This window comes from Tribolium madens, unplaced genomic scaffold, assembly GCF_015345945.1.
Source record: "Tribolium madens isolate multiple individuals breed KSU strain unplaced genomic scaffold, Tmad_KSU_1.1 Scaffold_71;HRSCAF=194;Tcas5.2_LG6, whole genome shotgun sequence".
Classification (NCBI taxonomy): domain Eukaryota; kingdom Metazoa; phylum Arthropoda; class Insecta; order Coleoptera; family Tenebrionidae; genus Tribolium; species Tribolium madens.
The window spans coordinates 2,682,863-2,700,631 of record NW_025401041.1 but is presented as its reverse complement, the minus strand read 5'-3'; the positions used below and the strand labels follow the sequence as shown (position 1 = coordinate 2,700,631).

The following is a 17,769-nucleotide window of genomic DNA, read 5'->3' as shown; positions in this document are numbered from 1 at the left end:
CAGATTTTAAAGAATTAGTGAAGATTCCTATCATCCCAACCTCTTTCCCTTCCTTTCCTATTTTCCTACCTCATCCTTTTGGTTGGATTCTACGTGGGAGCACTCAAAGGTAGGAATTTTCATTTACCTCTTCCCTATCGTTGTCTCCGCCGCGAAACACTGATTATATTTTAGGATTTTAGGCATAATCTGAGTTTGTACGGTGTATTTGCGACTAATTTATGGTTGGTTTTTTTTTGAATTAAGTATTCTTTGTGGTCTGTTGTAACGACTTCGCCGAAACCGATTCTACGAGTGATTTTTATGGATTTTAAGTTCAAAGAATTAGTTTCGCTCAGAAATGACCCCACGCCATACCATCAGTCATTTTCTGATCCTTGGGTTTCATATTGGAACCATTTAGGATATGGGGAAATGAATTGAGTTTTTGTATGAACCAAGAGGAATGACAAGTGGAAGTATTCCATCTTGGGTTCCTAAAATTTTAGAATTCTGGCTTTTGTTTCGCCTTTTAGCGAAATTTGGTGTGGGGCTTTTTTATACTAAACAGTTGGTAAAATTTATTAACACATCTGAATTCGAATATAATAAAATACACGACAACCAAGAAGAGAAGATACTTAAAACTAAATAAATTTTGGGTTAAATAACTCAAAATGTCCACAAGACTAATTAAGAACACTTTTTAGTGCTCAAGGGTTTTCTTACAAATTGTGGGTAAATCCTAACAACAAATAACATTTTTCTCTAATATTTATCAAATTCATACATCTAAAACGGTTTTAAATTGGTAACATATTTTCGTTTTGTAGTACTTACAGATTTTTATTTTCAAATTATGACTATAGTAGATTACATACCGAGATTGATTTTAGTTTATGATTGTGAATAAACTTTTTATTTCTAATTCCAGATTGTTATAAAACTAAATTTGCGAACATACAATTTGTTTTAACATTAAAAACGATAACGTCGATTTTCATATTTTTGCACTCATAATTTTAGGATGCTTGCATACTATTATCAAAATACTGAGAATTGATTAAATAAGAACGTGGACCAACAATTTGTATCTTATTAATTTGATTATAAGATTAACATTAAAAGTATTGTTTTTGAATTTAACGCTATAAATTTAAAGTTTTGTTTATTATAGCTGATAAAATAAAAAAAAGTGTTATTTTTGATAAATGAATTACTCTCGGTTATAAAAAGTAGTTTATTTAGACAATATATCACAATATGAGTATTACAACAAAAAGATGGTATTTTTATTCCCTCATGACTTGTTTAATCCAGTCTAGATGTTTGGCAACGTCCGTAAAGACGATATAATGTCGTGGATCACAAACTCCCTGTCCTTGAAGAGCCACTCCAACTGAGACAATTCCCCGGATCTGCCACACGGTATTGTGACCACTCGTCCCGGATTTGGGGAACACCATACCACCTCCGGAGTCGCCGTTGCAGACAGTTGTACCTGAATCCTCTGTTATTTTTATCATTTCAAGTGAAAAGGGTAAGGAATTTTACCGTTACGGAAACCGGCACAATAGGTCTTTTCGAAAGTGAACTGTGAGAAAAACTCGCGATTGGAATAAATACAACTGACGGTGGAAACGACCGGCATTTGGGCCTGCATCAAAGTATCGGAGATTTGGCGCTTTTCGTCAAAGCCCCAGCCAACTACCGTCCCTAAAAAATCAAAAATTCGTTAAACATCGAGCCATTTGAATTTGGCGGGCTGTCAATTTTCTCCAATTGATAGTCAGTGTTGCCAGGTCTGGTGATTTTTATATTAGAATAATGATTTGGTGAAAACTTTTGTAAAATTCTAATTTCTGATGATTTTTGAGAATCGTGACTGTAGTTTCAGCAAAAATTATGTATTTTGAAATATTTTTTATTTACCCAAATGTTAGTAAAATTAACTTTTTTAATTTGATTTTTTAATTATTGATATTGTAAATTCAGTCAAAAATGATTTTTTTTTGGTATTTTTTTGAGCAATTTTGCACGTCTTTTTAGCCATGCAGAAACTCAAATGCTAAATTTTCTCAAAACAAGTTGAAAAATCGAGAGATAGTTCTGTTTTTCTAAATGATATTTCACTCAACAAGATAAAAAAATCGCTAAAATTGGTGAACAAGCACATTATTTTGTCAATTTCTGAGCGTTTTACTTTGTTTTTAGCCAGAGACAGAACCATTTTACAAAATTTCGTTAAAGTTCGTTTTTGAACCAGAGGATATTGTCAAAACATGCATAAACACAACGAAAATAAATCTAAATTGATGTTATTTTGTCTGTTTCATTCGATTTAGCTCTTTTTGAGTAAAATTTTGTCAAAAAAATTGGACGGAAAATACAAAATATGGCCGAAAATGGTGTTAATTGCAAGATTTTGTTAAAACGAACCAAACAACATCAAATTAAGTCATTATTTTTGCCTTTATCAAGTGTTTTCGCATGTTTTTCAAGTAAAAACGTAAATTTAGGGTGACTAAATGATTTGGTGTCAAATTTAAAATTCAATTTGGCAACCTTGACTTTCAAATTCAAATGTCAAACTTTTATAGGCAATTGTCATTCATTGGCGACGGGCGACTGTTGATTTAGCCGTCACCTGAAACATTCTGATATAAGAAATTTAGAAGGATTATCACTAATTCAGTGTTGCCAATAGATCCGGTATGTCACAAAATTTAATTAAAAACTAGCCAAAAAATTATAGAATTAGACTAGATGAAATAGCGTTACCTATTTTTAAATTTTTCGAGCGTTTAAGGATGTTTTTGAGCAGATTTGCGAGATTTATGTTAAAAAAACGTGAATCTTCGACAGTATTAAAAAAAAATTAAATCACAATCTTGTAATCTGGTGAAATATGTGTAAATCTGGTAACTTTTCAGCTGACATCTGGTGAATTTATTTGTTTCAAGTTGGCAACACTGTTGATAGTTGTCATAGAACTAGAGAAAATATATTGCTAAATAGGTTTAAATTTTAAGCCTTAATAAAACGTAAATTATTACTTTTCCGAGGAAAGTGATTTATGAAGCTTTGTGATTTAAATTTTCCAACCTTAATTTCACCTATCCATGATTATATCGTTATAAATTTACATAATTGCAAATAGCAATCTAAAATATTTACGTTTGTGGAATGCTCCTAAATAGTTTTTTAAAGGTTGGTGTTGATATTTACAAAAATTGACAAAACTTTTTTACTCAAAGTCCACCTAAAATTGTGCTAATTTAAAATCTGAATTGCATTTTCCGCCCAACTTGCTTTGATTTGTATGTACAGTGCGATCAAAAAGTCTGTCTATCAAGTAAGCCTAGAAGTTTAAAACGTGTGTCTGCGGAAGATAAAATGTCACAATGACAAATAAGAATTGTCAAAATAATTTTTATGTAAACTGTAACAGTCAATTGTGGTGAACGATTTTTCTGAATAAACACCAACTACATCTTATTGTAGGATGTTTTAAGACGTTCCATGCAGTCATTTTTGCTATCTAGCTGACATAGGTACCTATGTACGAACTGCTAGGCGACATACATCCTCAACTAGTACACCTACTTGATAGAGAGACTTTTTGATCGCACTGTATTATTCACGTCTGGAAACTTTTTTATTTTTTTACAGGTTGGTATTCATAATCATTTTGACAGTCTTCAACTAAAAATTTAGTAAAAAGAGTGCAATTTCCCTGATATTAGTATGTATTGTGTATATAAATGTGAGATTTTCGCGTATACGCACCTAATTTGTTGAGGACGTATTCAATATCAGTCCCATCTTCCCACAAACAGCAAGGTCGGACATAATTCGTGACATCAGCCGGCGTTTTCAGCTTCAGCACTGCAATATCATTAAAATAAACGCTGTAATTGTAGTGTGGATGTATGAAAATGTCTGTCACATCTCTATCTTGCGTTCCATCGCCGAATTTTTTCAAATGATATTTCCCTAAATAAACTGAAAGGTCTTTGGTTTCGATCGGTCGGTTGGTTTGGGGCTTCGCGACGCAATGTGCAGCTGTTAAGACGTGATTTTCGGAGATGAGAGTGCCCCCACATGTGTACAGCAATTGTGCCCCCTGGATGTGGTACAATGCGGCGTGCCATGGCCACTGTCCTGCAATTTTGGTACTTAATTTTGAATTTTTTTTTTTGGTGGTTGATACCTTGAGTTGTGTTTTGGCCGTATGAAATTAAAGGACTTGCTTTCATAGCGATTGTTCCACATCCGACGTTCCTTTTGCTCACTGTGGACGGTTTCGAAGGGGGGCGAGCTTGACTCGGACGGTGGACCGCGAAGTCACCTGGGAAGAAGTCAGAGTGGGTCGTTTCCTCGGCGGCTGATAAGCCGTTGGAATTCCTACCTGAGTTAATCGACGATTCGTGCTCGCTGAAAATTACAGTTTTGGCACTTTTTTTAACGCGAAAATTTCGAAAATTACCGGTGATTGTTACTGCTGATTGAGTTCGATTGGCTCCCGGGACGTCTATAATTTTTTTTTTCTAATTTGGGGCTATTTTTATGTGTTATCATTTACCTGTTGTTGTTGTTGTTGTTGTAGTTACTGGTGGTGGTGCTTTGAGAATTGTAATTATTCGTCCTGAAGATTTTTTTATGTTATTATATTTGGTAGCTGATTTTAATAATTAATTTACATGGATGGATAACTGCCTACATATTTAAAAAATCATTAAAAACCAATTATGATTAATTTAAAAAAATTCCAAGCTTCTAGAATCTTTCATTGATTTTAATTGAATTATTTTTGGAAACCTCTGGATTGTTGGAATGGAATTTTTAGTTGTTTTTTTAATCATGGATACCCATATAAATAACATTTTCTAATATTCTTAAAAAAAAAGTAGCGGTCTACAAAAATATAACTATTTATAAAGCATGTTTCAGCACATTTTGGTTAAACGAAATCAACGATCAAATGTTGAATTTTTAATCAAGCTGAAGCTTTTGTCTTAAATTGAATATTCTATCACCTGTTTAAATTTGTAACAATAAAACTGAAGCAGCCTCTATAAAAAAATTTTTTAATGATAAAAATCACCAGCAATAAATTCGTATCAATTTACTTCTTTTCATTACTTGTAATAAATAATTTTCAGAGGCTATTATTGGTACAAAAATGTACCAACTCCTAATTGTAAAATTTACTAGATATTGTGTTAATTCAACCAAAAACAGTGTACTAGATAGTGATACTGAATTTTGCGAGTTTAGTGAACAAAATTTCTATCTAAAAGAGAGATATTTTTTTAATTAAACAATATGTGATTGTGAATAAAATAGCAAAGAATTTTTGGTGGAAAGTTCATCATTACATTCCAAGGCTCCACGTAACCTAGTCGGACAGATAACCTAACTCGTTGGAGTAATGAAATATTTCCTTTCTCGGGGTATAATATACTATGGCCTTATTTTCTATGTCCAGTAGTGGACATAAAAATAGGACAGAATTGTGCAACAAAAACAGAATAATTTAATTTAGATAAAGATTTAGGACCAATTTCATAATCGAATTAAAGAGACTTTAAAAGACACTTTATTTCAATTATGAAACTGGCCCTTAATAAAATTATGTAACTAAATTTTATAGAAAAATTATCACTTGAATTTTTGACTTGTCCTATTTATTTATGTCCGCTGCAAAACTTTACTTTTCTTCAAAAATGCGACATTGTTGTTTCCCAACTCGGTTATAAAATACTATTACATTAGCCGTTTCGTGTAGATTCGCTTTATTATTGCAATATTTGAGAAAGAACTAAAATAAAGGGAAGACCATTTGAAAGCATACCCGCCTATGTATGTACTTCTAACTTTTACCCTACTCTAACAGCAAAATTTTCCTTTTTTTTTCACATTATACAGAGTGTTTACGGTCTTGAGGTTGAAATTTAAATGAGAGGATATTTACGGTAGAAGAAGACTAATGCAACAACAAAACAACAACAAAAATTCACGTTGTTAAAGAAAATTATTCATTTTACACAATTTGTTTGAGAACTGCTGCTTCGGCTGCAACAATGGCCATTAGTATCATTACCTTGTGTTTCACCGTAAATCATAATCACGACAACCAATTGATTATTTTAATATTTTATGTTCATAAATCTGGAGAAAAATTAAGAAAAACGAATCAAACCTATTGGAAACCATTCGCTGAAAGAGATTAAACAGAAGATCTTCGAATTTTGATAAAAACTAAAGCAAAAGCAAATCAAATGATGACAGTGTTAAAACTATGAAGTGACTTTTCTCTTTCATTGTCATGGATACGATTTTTTATCTGTTGCAACAATACAATTTTATCTGAACAAGGAAATAATTCCAGTGACCCTCAAACCGTGTACCAATATTTTGGAGTTAAATAACATTCTTGATAATAACAATTATGTGAGTTTTATTCTCGGTTACAGTATTTCTGTACTCCTCTATTATTAGGTCAAATTTCGACTCCAAGACTGTAAACACCCTGTATACAGGTGTTCCATTTTTATTGTTACAAACTTAACCAGGTGATAGAATATTTAATTTTAAGATAAAAGTTTCATATAAACATATATCTAAAAATGTTATATAAGGAAGCCACATCCCCTGAAAGGGGTGCATCTTCTAATGGATTTTTTCCAATATTTCAGAAACTATCGTAGATCAAATTACAAAATTTGGTACAACTGATAACCTTTATACACCCAAATGAATTTCAAAGATAAAATGTCGAAATTTTTACTCAGGGGCGTTCTAAACTGCGGGCGTGTAGGGAAAAAGTACTCTAACTATTTTGGCGTGGTTTTTGCCACTTTCAGCCATAAAATTCTAAATTTCATAATTTTTCACAAAAAAGAGCTCTCTTACGTTTTTTTCGATAAAACTTACCGTTTTTGAGTAAAATCAGTTTACAATTTGTCTCACACACCATAAAAAGGATAAAAATTAAAAATTAAATTTGTTTCACCGTTTAAGAGACCCGTGATTAAAAATTTCGACAAATGATCTTTAAATTCGTTCAGATGTTTAAAAGTAATTAGCTGTGTCAACAGTTGTAATTTTATCTATTCTGCAATAGTGGGAAAACCCCATTAAAAACGCATCTCTTTCAGAGGGTGTAGCTCGCTTACGTAACATTTTTTGATACATGTTCATAGGAAACTTTTGTCTTAAAATTGAATATTCTATCACCTGTTTAAGTTTGTAACAATAAAAACGGAACATCCTGTATAATGTGTTTCAAAATGATTTTCATCTAAGCCCCTGATAGAATTTCTTTACGTGTAAATTTTTCTGTCAACAGTGTCAGCTGTCAATCTAAATGAATAACATTTGAGATCAATTGGATTCATATTTTTTTAGAGCCGCATTTTATTATTTTACATGGAAAATCCATAAACACGTTGTACTTCAATCTAATGAAAGTAATGAAATATTTCCCATTTCGGTTATAATATACTATTACGCTATTTTTAAGTAATAGCAAAACATTCCTTTTTTTCAAGAATGGGACATTGTATAACATATACAAGGGATCAGAGCTCGCGCCCCAGAGAAAAAATTAAAGTAAAGTTATGAGGAAAAAATTCTATCTGTCAAAAAATTTTGACATTTATTTTTTGACATTCTTGTATATGTTTTTTTTATAATTATTTAGTAAAAGTACAAAAATTTTGTCTATAAAAGCCACAAATAACATTGAACAGAGTTAAGTTTAGGATATAGCTGTATAGCCTGTAGCAAAAAAACTTGGAAAATGATTTTTTCAACACAAATAAATAGAGTCAAAGTGCAAAGTTTAAACTCTCCTAAATTCAAAATTTGTATGGATAGAATTTTATAACATTTTTTCCATGTTTCTGGTATCTTACCTTACCTCTGGGGCGCGAGTATACAGTGTGTTTCAAAATTATTTTCATCTAAGTCGCTGATGAAACTTTACATGCAATTTTTTCTGTCAACAATGTCAGCTGTCAATCTAAATAAATCACTTTTGAGGTTAATTAGATATTTCTTTAAAGCGCTTTTTTTATTTTATATAGAAAATCCATGAGCTTACTAGACGAAAATCATTTTGAAATACGTTGTACTTCAATCTAATGGAAGGAATGAAATATTTCTCACCTAGGTTATAATATACTACTATTACGTTATTTTCTAGGTAATAGCAAAGCTTTCCTTTTTTTCAAAAATGGGACATTGTATGTACAGGGTATTTCACGAGTGATAATGAGCCTTACGGAATTGAAAATACAACCTACAATACATACAGGGTGCGCCAGAACTCGCGCCCCAGAGAAAATTTTCAAGTAAGGTGAGATACCAGGAACATGAAAAAAATATTGAAAAAATTCTATCTGTCAAAAAATTTTGACATTTATTTTTTGACATTTGACATTTTTTTATATCTATTTAATGAGGCTAATGATCTTGTATATGTTTTTTTACAATTATTTAGTAAAGGGACAAAAATTTTGCCAATAAAAGCCACAAATAACATTGAACAGAGTTACAATTTAGGATACAGCTTCCTTGTTTCCTCTTTTAATAGCCTGTAGCAAAAAAACTTGAAAAATTATTTTTCCAACAGAAATAAATAGAGTCATAGTGCAAACTTTAAACCCTCATAACTTCGAAATTTTTATAGATAAAATTTTTTTAACATTTTTTCCATGTTCCTGGTATTTTACCTTACATAGCATTTACCTCTGGGACGCGAGTTCTGGCGCACCCTGTATATCGCATTGTTTGAAAACCCGATTATGAATCCACGATAGCTTTGCTTCCAATAATTTTATTTGTCACAACTGACATTAAATTTAACAAAAAGTCAAAATGCATTCGATCAATGAGAAAACAGATGATTCTCATTTATGGCGAATTTGGGAAAAATGCTTCTGCCTTTGCAAAGACAATGTTTCCTGAATAGAAAAGCTCCAAAAAGGTGTGAATCATTAAAGTGTTTTCCAATGGTAGATAGACAAATAACCTTAAAAATTGTGTTTCCTGTCTTGTCAATTTTTTGTGTCAGTCACGCGATAACTATGTTTTATTAATTTAAAAATTCATAATCAAAATCCATGAAGCCTATGCAAATGTATTACTGGTTGCAGTTCAAATTTTTTAAATAAGATAAAATCCAATTGTTTCTCGAAAAACCCGTGTTGTACTCAAAAAAAAAATATATCATGTCTTACTGGTGATTGTCGTAGCTGTCTGGTCTTTCTTGCGAGGACCCCCCATGGCTTCCTGAACTACTAGGTTTCGTGTTTAAAAACGCCCCTTCATTACTACTCGCCGGTCTATTATTCGGTCTACTCGGTCTACTAGTCACAGGTCGGATTTGACTGATGTGCAATTGTGGGGTGGTGGAAACGGTATCTTCCCTACTATTCGTACAAATCGTTTTCCCGTTCAATTTTATGACTTTGAGACTAGGAATTGTCGAAGCGGCGTTGTATTTTACAAAGAAACGTACGGAAACCGGAGGCCCGGCCTCTAACTTATATCTTGGATTTCTTATCGTGAATTCTTGATTATCACTCGAGTGAGCTTCGCCGAACCAGTTCTGGAAAATTTGTTTTCTTTAATGAAAAAAAGTGTGGTTGAGATTAGTACCCCTAAGAGTTCGGCGGGGCGGTCAAGGGTGATTTTGAGCCACACCCCGTCGAGGTCTTCGTCCGTTCGGAGGGAGATGACGCCGTACCAGCGGTCTTCCTCCTGGCCAGGGGGCTCGTAGGAGAAGATTTCGGGACAGGGTGAAGGGTTCTGACTGTGGACGTGGTGGACGAAAAGGGCGATGATTGAGATCAGTTTTAACATCGTCGTCGAGCTGGAAATTGAGAAACCTCGAAATTTTTTGTCTGTTTTGAATCAAAACGAGTTTGAAGGTGGAAAAAAGTAGTTATTAAAATATTAATCAGTGATGCTCAGTTGTAACTTCCGGTTGAAAACTAGTGTTTTTCGTTTTAATTACACGTGCGTCATAATTGTGTCGTTTGGGTAATTAGTGATTGACCTCATCGAAATGTTATCAAGAGGAAAATATTTTCAAGAATTTTTGTGCTTCTAAGAAGAGATGAAATTCTGGGGAAATTATTTTGGTTGAAATCGTATAACAATGTAACGGCAATAGCTAATTAGCAATTATAATTAATTCTATTAATGCGTTGGATTGTTCATCAAACTTGTTTTACGGTATTTTCCGATACTAAAGCCAAGGTAATTTATTTTCATTGCTTACTTACCTTAATTATGGCGATTTTCTTTGAAATTGTCTTCGTTATTGTTCAGTTTTAAACACAATTGAAGGCAGTAACGAACAGTTTCGACGGTAAAGGACTCGCAACTGAACGGATAAGACGATTAGACTGATCTTTACAAACCTGTTTACAAACATGAGCATTTATTTTGTTATGTAGTAGGAATTTCCGAGTTTAAACTTGACCTAGAGACTAGCGCCAAATTTTGAAATTTTCAAAGTGTAACCTCGCTGCATGTTTAACTTCTCCTGCTGGTTCATGGGTGTTGGACAACAATGGCAGGACATAGGACATTATTGTTCAACAATAAAGCTGCTTCATTATGTTAACTTGTTCCATGATTTATAGTATCAATGTTTTATTTTTTTTATGTTTTTACTTGTTTTAAATAATAAATCTTTTACTTTTCGAGTTCAGTTCTTTTTATTTCTAATCATTTCTACTATAAACCCTTTTTATTTGGTTGTGGTAGCAAAAAATGGAGCAAAAAATTGGCCACAGGAACAAAAAATTGAACAAAAAATCGGCCACAAGAACAAAAAACTGAACAAAAAACCGTTTATGATTTTTGTTATAAACTTGTCAAGCATTAGGAGCTTAGGTTGGCTTTTAAAAATTTTTTAGTAACAAAAAATACAACAAAAAATTGCTACTGATAACAAAAAATGGAGCAAAAAACGGCAGTTACCTTTGTTAAAAATTTGTTAAGCATTAGGAGCATAGATTGGCTTTTAAAAATATTTTGTAGTAAGAAAAAATAGGACAAAAAATTGCTACTGGTAAGTAAAAATGGAGCGAAAAATTGGCTACTGGAACAAAAAACTAAACAAAAAACCGTTTGAGACTTTTGTTAAAAATTTGGTAAGTATCAGAAGCTAAAAAATATTTTTTAAAATTTTGTAGTAACAAAAAATAGAACAAAAAATTGCTGATGGTAACAAAAAGTAGAGCAAAAAATTGACCATAGGGACAAAAAATGGTATAAAAAATCCGCCTGTGATCTTTGTTAAAAATTTGTTAAGCATTAGGAGTTTAGAGTGGCTTTTAAAAGTATTTCTAAAAATTTTGAAGTAACAAAAAAAGAACAAGAAATTGCTACTGTTCACAAAAAATAGAGCAAAAAATCGGCCACAGGAACAAAAAATTGAACAAAAAACCGCCTATGATCTTTGTTAAAAATTTGGTATCAGAAGGTTAGATTGCATTTTAAAAATTGCTTGTGGTAACAAAAAATGGAGCCAAAAAATCGGCAACTTTAAGAAAAAAATTAACAAAAAACCGTTTGCGTGTTTTGCTAGAAATTTGGTAATCATCAGAAAGAAGCTTATTGATGAAATTTTAAAAATATTTTTAAAAATTTGTAGTAACAAAAAATAGAACAAAAAACTGCTACTGGTAACAAAAAATTGAGCAAAAAATTGGCCACAGGAACAAAAAACCGTTGGTGATTTTTATTAAAAATTTATTAATCATTAGAAACTTAGGTTTGCTTTTAAAATTCTTAAAAAAATTTTAATAAAAAGAAATAGAGCTAAAAGTTGCTAGTGGTCACGAAAAATTGAACAAAAAATCAGTCAGAGGCACAAAAAATTGAACAAAAAAACCGCTTGTGTTTGTATATAAGGAGTGTTTTAAATTTCGCACCACTCATAGTGCCAACCTTTTCTTTCCATCTCAAAATTCCCTAGTCGCTCCTCGCTCCACTTTTCAATTATTTTTTGTCCAATTTAGCCAATGACGAGAGGCCAGGTGAAACAAATGAAGTTTGAGTTTGACGTGTCGCAGGTTTGTGTTTTGTTTCATTTGTTTGTTATCACACCTAATCATAGATGCGAATAAAAGCGCTCAGTTAAGTTGAAAATGTATTCGAGTTACATTCTAGGCTCAATTTTGCTTCTGTTTAGTTTTACGCGATCTGCAAACGGCTGCAAAGGCTGCGTTTCGTTGGACGAATACAATTTCGATAAGATTATTTCGAGATTTGAAGCGGTTTTGGTGAAATTCGATGTGGCTTACCCCTACGGTGAAAAACACGATGTTTTTACAAAACTCGCCGAAGAACTAGCCCAAAATGAGAAACTGATTTTGGCTGAAGTCGGTGTTAAGGATTACGGTGACAAGGAAAACGAGAAATTGGCACTCAAATTTGGGGTTGGGAAAGACGATTTGCCGGCGATTCGGCTCTTCGTCAAGGGTAAATCACCGGTAGAATTAGCAAAAAGCGCAGAATGGACGGTGGACAACCTGAGAAATCTCATAAAAGACAACACCGACATTTATATCGGACTTCCCGGTTGTTTGGAAAAATTCGATAAACTGGCGATGGAATTCGTCAATTCGGGGAACAAACAGAAGAAACTGGAAGAAACGCAAGCGAAAGTCGCCGAATTGAAAGACAACGAGAAGGAAACGGCCTCCATTTACGTTAAATTCATGTCGAAAATCGTCGAATCTGGATTGGACTTCGTCAACCACGAATTGGGACGTTTGAACAAAATTCTCAAACAAGGCAAAGTGAACGACAAGAAGAAAGTCGAGTTGGCCAACAGACTGAACATTTTACGCTCATTTTCATTACCCAAAGATGAATTGTAATTAAAAAATAAACAATTTCCACAAATTGTGTTTGAATTTGCGCGCCTTTCTGTCAAAAAATCCCCGCCTTGTCATTGGCCGTTTCATTTTGACGTTTCTTGTTGAATTCAACACAACAAAAGTCGTTGGTTTTTCGTGGTTAAAAAGCCGGTTTTGTACGAAATGTCCGTCATTATTGTAAGTATTCGCACACGAATTAATCACGGAGTGAACAATTGAACATTGCCTTTCAGGATACGGAAGCGAAAAATCGCAGTCTTAGCGAAAGTTCCGACACCGAACTTGACCCCCAGTTTAAGCCCATCGTGACTCTACCCGAGGTTGAAATTCGCACAAATGAGGAAAATGAAATTGTATTGCTAAAACTGCGCGCTAAATTATACCGTTTTGACAAGTCAAGTAAGCCCCCTGAGTGGAAGGAAAGGGGCACCGGCGAGATGAAAATCCTGCAACACAAAGAGAGAAATTCGGTACGAATCGTAATGAGGCGTGATAAAACGTTCAAGGTTTGTGCCAACCACTTTATCACCCCGTGGATGACCCTGGAGCCCTGCAAGGGCACTGAGAAGGCCTTTATTTACACGGCGGCGGCCGATTTCGCGGACGAGGAGGCCAAAAGGGAGTGCTTTGCCATCAAATTCGGCAGTGTTGATAGTAAGTTTTCAAAATCTGGGGATTTTCACTTTCGGAAGTTGGGGCACAATTTGGCGAACATAAGAAGTACATCAGCAAATAGAGACAAACAATGTGCACCCAATGGAAAAAATAGTTCCGTCTCTTTCTACCGATGTATTTCTTCTACAATTCGGAAGTAGAGTGGGGTAAAAGCCAAAAGTACACATTAAGTTGACATAAGCCAGTGCCGTACAGATTTGCTTTATTCTCACAGTTAAAGTATTTATTAACAAAAAATAAAATAATTGGTTCAAAATACTAAACTATTGTTCATAATTGTTTTACTAAGTCTAAACTTTGCAAAAGAAAAAAAAAACAGTAATTGGAAATAGTGTAACGGACCCCAATTTCATTTAGCAAAGTTACTTTTTCCCCCTCTCAAGTTTGTGCGCAATTAGGCTCCGCCCAGGTATGTATTTCTGATTTGAAATTAAGTTGGCTATATTGTCACTTGATCATGAATTAAAAATATCCTTTCAGATGCGGACACTTTCAAGAGTAAATTTGAGGAGGCCAAGAAAATATTGAAGGAGAGCGAATGTAGTGAACTCATATGCCCCCCCAAGTCCAGTAGTGCCAACACTGAGGACGTTACAACAAAGTTGGACAAGTTGGAGGTTAGTAACAAAGAAGAAGAGAAAAAATGAGATGTTAGGTATTTTTGTATGAAGACGATTATTTTGTATGAGAATAAAGCTATTTTAATAGAAATTTCTATATTTATTTGAGGACGATGGGAGAGATGTTTAGTCCGTTTTATAATGAACTTATAGATATATTACAAATATATTACAATTTTACAATGACAGATTAATATAGAAATATTAAATTTGATAACGTCTTAAATAAAAAGTTACGACAAATTGAACCATCAACTTTCGCATCACATACACACATTTAGGCATTAGATGAAATAATAATCGCGCTGAATGGAAATGAAAACTTAAAGCCTTGGTATCCTGTGTGGTTTTCGTTATTGTCTAAAAAAAATGTACAAAAATGGAATGTAAACAGTTACATAGTTGGATTATTTCTATAATAAATATACTCGAACAGACCTATCTTAAGACAAATTATCAGTCAATGAGTTAAAAATTAAGTTTAGAATTACAGAATGTCCCATCAAATAAAATAGAACAAGATGCTTTGGCACATTCTGTATGTAATAAATAAAAAAAATAAAACGATAATTCTAGGCGACTTTTATATGAAATATTTTGAGCAGTATAAAAAATTATTAAGTACGTCTTAATTTTCCTATTCCTGTAGTTAAAAAACGAACAACTTTAGCAAAACATTTATATTATTGCTATTCCCCTTTTTGTTTTGAGATAATTTTTAGAATTATGAGACAACAGTCTTAATACGGATTTAAGCTACGGACATTTTTTACATTTAATAATATTACCTAAAGAAACACGAATTAAATAAATTAATAAAACTGATATGTAGAAAATATATCGTCTATATGTATACTTTTGATTCAGTTAATAAAACGCTTGGTGTTGTCCCTTCTTTTGTTGTTTTGAATCAAACTTATAGTACCGTTGAAAATATAAAAATTTGTACAAAAAATATTACGTAAAAAAATCACAATATAACATTATTTTTGATTTGTCAATAAATAACGTACGTGCAAGCTGCCACAAAATCACTTAGTCACTGTGTTGTTGTTCACACTAGAAAACCTTCAGATCCGTTGACTCTAATCTGCGCCCGAATATTCTGTACACTGTTCATAATTTTCTTCTGATGTCCTACAAGCGTTATCCCTAATTCGGTTAACTCTTTCACCGTCAAATTCACGACGGCATCCATGGTATTAACCCCTCCGGCGTGGAAGTTTTCCAAATATCGTGCCATTTTGATCGAATTCAGCCACTCTTCAACTGAAGTGAAATTCGTCAAATCGGGTGCGTCGGCAGACAAAGGATTCGTTGAACTAGACACAAAACATTCTTTATTACAATTCATAGCCCAGTCAAATTAGACAAAAATAGGGCGATCGGTGGAAAAAAATCCTAGTTGGATTTTTTTTTAAACGCGTTCTTTACACTTGGGTAGACATACAGGGTGTTCGGTCCAAGTCGCCCCGGCCTATAAAACCTAAACTTACTTTTTATTTTCATAAACTAAATTTTCAAATAATACTATTCATTTCTCGCTTTCTTAGTAAATGCATCAAATTTTTTTGGCACATCCGATGTAGCCGGAAATGCTACCAAATTTAGTTTTTCAAATGGAACACCTATGTTTTTTTGCTCGAAACAATAATAATTGACATGAAAAATACGGTAAACCACTATTTATTACCTTTTCCTTTACATAATGCACTCACAAAACAATTTAAATTTTTGAATTTTATTGCAAATTTTGCAACGTAGGCGGATTTTACTTGTCAAGGTATTCATGTAAAAAGCAATATGCTTGGATACCGTTTAATTGTTAGTTTGACAAAGCCTAATTTGTCAATAAATCTTATTGAGATCTTTAATAATGGATGATAATAATTACGACGAATTGATAGATTAGCTTGAAGTGTTTTTAAGTGCAATAAAAATAGAGCGGAAGCTGAAAGACAGTATAGACAAAAATATCCAAATAGAGTTCACCCAAATCGTTGGAAATTTAGTCGAATTGAAAAACAATTGAGAGGTTCGCTTCTTAAAACTAAAAAACCTGTGGTTCTTAGTGAAGAACAAGAACAAAAAAAATAGAGAAAAATACTCAAATAGAGTTCAGCCAAATCGTTGGAAATTTAGTCGAATTGAAAAACAACTGAGAGGTTCGCTTCTTAAAAATAAAAAAATCTGTGTTTTTTTGTGAAGAACAAGAAAATAGAAATCTGAATGTTCTGTTATCAGTCGAAGAAAATCCAAATTAGATTTGTCAAACCAGTAATTTAACTATCCAAGCATTTTTTTATTCCCACCTTTCCTTTAAAATTAAAAATCAGGCTACGCGACGAATTTCTTTATAAAAGTCTAAGATTTAAAATGTTTTTTGATTGCATTGTGTTACGCAAAATGTAATAAATAGTGGTTTACAGTATTTTTCATGTTAATTATTATTGTTTGGAAGAAAAAAAAACACAGGTGTTCATTTGAAAAACTAAATTTGGTAGCATTTCCGGCAACACCGGATGTGCTAAAAAAATTTGATACACTTACTAAGAAAGCCAAGAATGAATATTATTCTTTAAATATTTACTGGTTGAAAAAAAGAAGTAAGTTTAGGTGTTATCAGCCGGGGCGACTTGGACCGAACATTAAAAGTTCCCAAGGTGGTGGCCGAGCTCGAGGAGGGGGAAGGGGCTAAAGGTGTCTTTTTTTGTTTTTTTGCTTATATCTCGGAAACGATCACTTGTATCGGTTTTTACCTTCTTATCAAGATTAAAGCTTACAAAATTTTCTACAAAAATGGTCTTTTGCATTTTTGTTGTAGGACTAACTGTAAGCGAGTTATAGGGCTGAGAAAAAACAACATTTAAAAAAATGTGCTTTATCCGCATTTAAAATAGAATTAATGTTGTGATTTGAAAAAACTGACAGCAAATTGAATTTATTGGGTGCAACACTTCATTAGAGAGTCTATAAAGTCTTCCGAGTCGTCCTTATATGCTGCATCTTCGTCTTCAACTTAAACATTAAAAACCGAATTACAGTCTTGTTTAGTACAATATTAATAAATAGATGATTTATGGTGCTATTCTGTAAAAAAAAATACGTGCTATAGCGCTATAACTCTTTAAGCTATCGACTATAAGTAAAAATCGAATTCTCTAAGGAAATATTTCTCTATACCAAAAATTCTATAAGCTTAAAGTCTCTATAAAGTTATGGCGAGAAATTTGCTGACCGTAAAGACTTATTTATAGTCTCTATAACGATATATTGTCATAGTAACAATGTCACTCCTCAATAATTTATTATAAGTACTTCTCTCCGTATTTCGCCAGTGATTATTGGTATCGTGTAAAGTTAATAATAAGTACATAGTTCAGTGATGGATCGTAATAATATTGCACTAATTGCATTATATTTATTATTAAATGAAGAAAAAAGAAGGTAATGTTGTGGACAATAATGAGCTTCTTACTACAAAATCTTTAATAAAAAGAGTGTCTATTTAGAAAAAAGTTATTTTGTAAAAGGTACAAGCAGGTTTTATGAAAATCGGTAATAAATTTTTGTGTAATTTATTAATA

General features: G+C 32.7%; 4 protein-coding genes across 10 annotated transcripts in view; 2 read left to right on the top strand and 2 right to left on the bottom strand.

The window, feature by feature from the left end:
* Nucleotides 1–1,205: 1,205 nt before the first annotated feature.
* On the bottom strand, nt 1,206–10,449 carry LOC123008538 (coagulation factor X-like). Of its 3 annotated transcripts, XM_044404388.1 has the most exons (10): nt 10,278–10,449; nt 9,649–9,862; nt 9,228–9,598; nt 4,565–4,627; nt 4,469–4,513; nt 4,391–4,416; nt 4,193–4,330; nt 3,769–4,143; nt 1,534–1,695; nt 1,206–1,489 (listed from the first exon to the last, which is right to left on the bottom strand). In XM_044404388.1, exons 2-10 carry the CDS (start codon nt 9,850–9,852, stop codon nt 1,272–1,274), a joined length of 1,602 nt encoding a protein of 533 aa, XP_044260323.1. In that variant the 5' UTR covers nt 9,853–9,862; nt 10,278–10,449; the 3' UTR covers nt 1,206–1,271. The 3 variants fall into 3 exon arrangements, with proteins under 3 accessions (XP_044260323.1, XP_044260321.1, XP_044260322.1); XM_044404386.1 differs by having other exon boundaries at nt 4,193–4,416; XM_044404387.1 differs by having other exon boundaries at nt 1,206–1,480; nt 4,193–4,416; nt 10,278–10,446.
* A 1,571-nt stretch (nt 10,450–12,020) lies between these two features.
* Nucleotides 12,021–12,912, top strand: LOC123009125 (protein windbeutel). Its single transcript, XM_044405253.1, has one exon. It carries the CDS (start codon nt 12,153–12,155, stop codon nt 12,885–12,887), a length of 735 nt encoding a protein of 244 aa, XP_044261188.1. The 5' UTR covers nt 12,021–12,152; the 3' UTR covers nt 12,888–12,912.
* Nucleotides 12,913–12,954: 42 nt separating this feature from the next.
* On the top strand, nt 12,955–14,273 carry LOC123009126 (ran-specific GTPase-activating protein-like). The gene is made up of 3 exons (XM_044405254.1): nt 12,955–13,064; nt 13,121–13,541; nt 14,043–14,273. Exons 1-3 carry the CDS (start codon nt 13,050–13,052, stop codon nt 14,207–14,209), a joined length of 603 nt encoding a protein of 200 aa, XP_044261189.1. The 5' UTR covers nt 12,955–13,049; the 3' UTR covers nt 14,210–14,273.
* LOC123009121 (ephrin type-B receptor 1-B) overlaps nt 13,752–17,769 on the bottom strand; it is a 31,190-nt gene continuing 27,172 nt past the window's right edge. Inside the window, exon 14 of one of the 5 annotated variants that reach the window (XM_044405243.1) lies at nt 13,752–15,504. In XM_044405243.1, the coding sequence (XP_044261178.1) occupies nt 15,237–15,504 (268 nt within the window). In that variant the 3' untranslated portion in view covers nt 13,752–15,236. The remainder of the gene's footprint in view (nt 15,505–17,769) is intronic. The other 4 variants (XM_044405245.1, XM_044405244.1, XM_044405246.1 and 1 more) reach the window with 4 other exon arrangements.

What these genes read in the sequence shown, in the direction of transcription:
- LOC123009126 (XM_044405254.1), top strand. An exon ending in CAAATTCGGCAGTGTTGATA is followed by an intron (nt 13,542 to 14,042) that starts GTAAGTTTTCAA and finishes ATATCCTTTCAG; the next exon opens with ATGCGGACACTTTCAAGAGT.
- LOC123009125 (XM_044405253.1), top strand. Translation starts at nt 12,153, where the DNA reads ATGTATTCGAGTTACATTCTAGGCTCAATTTTGCTTCTGTTTAGTTTT.
- LOC123008538 (XM_044404386.1), bottom strand. Translation starts at nt 9,852, where the DNA reads ATGTTAAAACTGATCTCAATCATCGCCCTTTTCGTCCACCACGTCCAC. An exon ending in CGGCCAAAACACAACTCAAG is followed by an intron (nt 4,144 to 4,192) that starts GTATCAACCACC and finishes CCAAAATTGCAG; the next exon opens with GACAGTGGCCATGGCACGCC. An exon ending in ATACGTCCTCAACAAATTAG is followed by an intron (nt 1,696 to 3,768) that starts GTGCGTATACGC and finishes TTGATTTTTTAG; the next exon opens with GGACGGTAGTTGGCTGGGGC.